Genomic DNA, 3,010 nt, shown 5'->3' with positions numbered 1-3,010 from the left:
TCTAGAGCCATGCTGAGCACATGCCAGGTGCTCCTGAGATGCCTGACAAAGGCAGAGGGTGGGGACAGGGACAGTACAGTGAACCAGGCTGGCCACCCCAAGAACCTTCTAGAACAAGGTCACTCCACCAGTTTCCTTGCTCCTTAAGTCCTCTCCTCCCGTGATGCCCACTTGCGCAGGATCCCCCAGTCTCAAGTGCCCTGCAGGGCTGGCTCCCCCAGACCACCGCTGCTCCCTCCTCTTCTCTGCCATAAGCCCCCACACAGCATCTCCTCTGAGGACTAGGGCTGGTCAGAATTGCCCTGAGTGACTCCACTCCTGGGAAATTCCATGTCATCTCGAGAGACCCCTTTCTGCTCCCTCAGCCCCAGCACCCCACCTCTGAAATGAGGGGAATAGACCCACTGGGGTCCAGGTCCCTTTTGCCCTCAACACATCCCCAGTCCCAGGATGTGGAGGTGGCCTCGTGGCTCTGGTGTGACCGTGGGGGTTATTGTTCACCCCGGGGCACCTGTCACAGGGAGTTCATTTGTGCGGCTGTAACTCCAGGAGGACACACTGGAAAGAGTCCCAGCTGCCCAGCCCTCCCCCAAGTCAGTCTGGCAGGTTTCTCAAGAAAGAGCCACACCAGGGCCACGAGCGGAGCACGCGGAGCCATCTCCAGACCTCACGCAGCTCCCCACTTGCTTTCCTAACCTGCTACCTCGGGCCCAGCAGTCACCTCATCCCCTTCCTGAGCAGAGCACCCTGTGGAGTGGACGCACCTAACTTACCAACCAGCCTGATGGTGGGCGTTTCTGTTGCTCCCGAATTTTGCTACCTCCAACAAAGCTGCACTGATAACCTTTGTGGGCAGCGTTTCTGGAATTAAAATGTCATTGTTCCTGGCCTGGCAGTGATAGAGAAGGGAGGGTGGGAGGTCATGAGAACCCCAGGAATTTACGCTTTTGCTGGGTCTGGGGGGCTCTCTCCCGTCCGGAGTCTCTCCGGGAGGCTAGAAGGAGGTCGCCCCTGAGTCTGGGCCTGGATGGGGCTGGTCATCTGCTCTCCAGGCAAGGAAAGTCCCCTGCCAGGCCAGCCAAGGCCAGTCCCTGTGGTCACTGAGCTGTGAAGGTTTGGACAGGAGGCTTCTCCTCCTGCCCTCCGCCTCAGCAGCCTCCGTGCTGTGTGCAGAGCTGCCGGGCTTGGCAGATTCCCCAAGCAGTGTTTCTCACCTTCCCACTCACTGCCGGCTGCCGCTGAGCCGCGCAACAGCGTGGAGTCCAGGCTGTCGCTTTGTCTGAACACAATGAGATTGATTAGACAGAAAAAGGCCCTATGTACAAATGAGCAATTATGGTTCAGAGGAAGGGCAGAATGGGGTGAGAACACACTGGCCAGAGGTTCAGGGGCCAGGCGGCATCTGCAGCCCCATGTTGGGGCGCCTGCCACTGGCCAGGTGCACCCTCACCTGTGTGCAGGCATGCTGTGCAAAGACACAAACAGAGACCAAGACAGAGGGAGAGACACAGAGACAGACACAGAGACACACAGACAGAGACACAGAGACAGACACAGAGAGAGACACAGAGAGACAGAAACAATTTACACAGTGAGGAGACAGAGACACAGAGACACAGAAAGAGACACAGAGAAACACATGCTGAGTCTCTTCCTGCAGTGAGTGGCACTGGGGGTCTCACATGCTAGCCCAGCCATGGAGTGGGCCCTGGGCTGCATCCAATGGCATGTCCTGCAGCTGGTCCTGCAGGGCCTCACTGCCCCCACCAGCATCCCTGCTTTGGGCTGTGTCCCTCCCCTGCTGCTTAGAATTGCAAATCAGGGTGACCTGCGGGGTCAGAACCCACCATGTGTCCCCCAGAATATTCAGCGAGCTGGGCTGGGTGACCCTCTCTTCTCTCTTTGAAGGCAAATCAAAAGGCACCATGGGTGCCACAGGCTTGGTGGTGCGTGGACATCCTCCTGGCTGGGGTGGTGTGACCTTCAAGCTGGTTGAGTCCATCAGACAATGCCCCTCGAGGCCAACTCATGCGGCTGGGGAAGGGACACCCCAGGGAGCAGGAGGTGAGCCAACCCCAGAGGGGTTGGAGAGGCAGACCTCAGTCCAGGTGGGGGGCGGGGGCCACCCAGCAGGGGTCAGAGAAGGGGTCAGCAGGTTGAAAGTCATCCCTTCCTGAGGCCTGTGAGCTTGCCGGACCCTCTGCCAGGAAGCTCAGGATTCCTGCAGGCTCCTGCGTGCCATCTGGTCAGAGGTCAGATGTCACCTGCTAGCAGAGGCCTTTCCCAAACAGCCCAACACTAACTCAGCCAGGCAGCCTCCAGCATCTCCTGTGTTTATGGCTCTTATCAGCCAACAGGTTCATGAAAAAATGCTCAGCATCACTATCATCAGGGAGATCAAGTCAAAACCACAATGAGACATTACCTCACACCTGGTAGGATGGCTGTTATCAAAAAGATGAACGATAACAAGTGTTGATGAGGATGTGGAGAAAGAGGGACACTTGCGCACTGCTGGTGGGGAGGTAAAAGGGTGCAGCCCCTATAGGAAACAGTATGGAGTTTCCTTAAAAATTTAAAACTGCAACTACCACATGATCCAGCAGTCCCACCGCTGGGTACACATCAAAGGAAAGGAAATCAGTGTGTCAAAGAGATACGTGCACTCCCGTGTTCATGTCAGCACTATTCATAGTAGCCAAGATATGGGAGCAACCCAAGTGTCCACTGACGGATGAGTAAAGAAAATGTGCACAGACATAATGGAATGCTATTCAGCCTTGAAAAGCGAAGAAATCCTGCCATTTGCAACAACGTAGATGAAACTAGAGGACATTAAGCTAAGTGAAACACAAATACTGCATGATCTCACTTACATGTGGAGTCTTTAAAAGTCAAACTCAGGGCAGAGCCCGTGGCGCACTCGGGAGAGTGCAGCGCTGGGAGTGCAGCATCGTTCCCGCCGCGGGTTCGGATCCTATATAGGGATGACCGGTGCGCTCACTGGCTG

The 3,010-nt window shown here is 56.0% G+C and overlaps 1 protein-coding gene across 1 annotated transcript in view; it reads left to right on the top strand.

Moving 5' to 3' along the window:
- The first annotated feature begins 1,925 nt into the window (after nucleotides 1–1,925).
- Nucleotides 1,926–3,010, top strand: part of NTSR1 (neurotensin receptor 1 (high affinity)) — a 15,246-nt gene continuing 14,161 nt past the window's right edge. The window contains exon 1 of the mRNA XM_008579813.1: nucleotides 1,926–1,946. Within this exon, the coding sequence (XP_008578035.1) occupies nucleotides 1,926–1,946 (21 nt within the window). The remainder of the gene's footprint in view (nucleotides 1,947–3,010) is intronic.

This window comes from Galeopterus variegatus, unplaced genomic scaffold, assembly GCF_000696425.1.
Source record: "Galeopterus variegatus unplaced genomic scaffold, G_variegatus-3.0.2 Scaffold1959, whole genome shotgun sequence".
Lineage (NCBI taxonomy): Eukaryota > Metazoa > Chordata > Mammalia > Dermoptera > Cynocephalidae > Galeopterus > Galeopterus variegatus.
The sequence above is the reverse complement of the archived record's forward strand: the minus strand, read 5'-3'. Positions and strand labels throughout refer to the sequence as shown.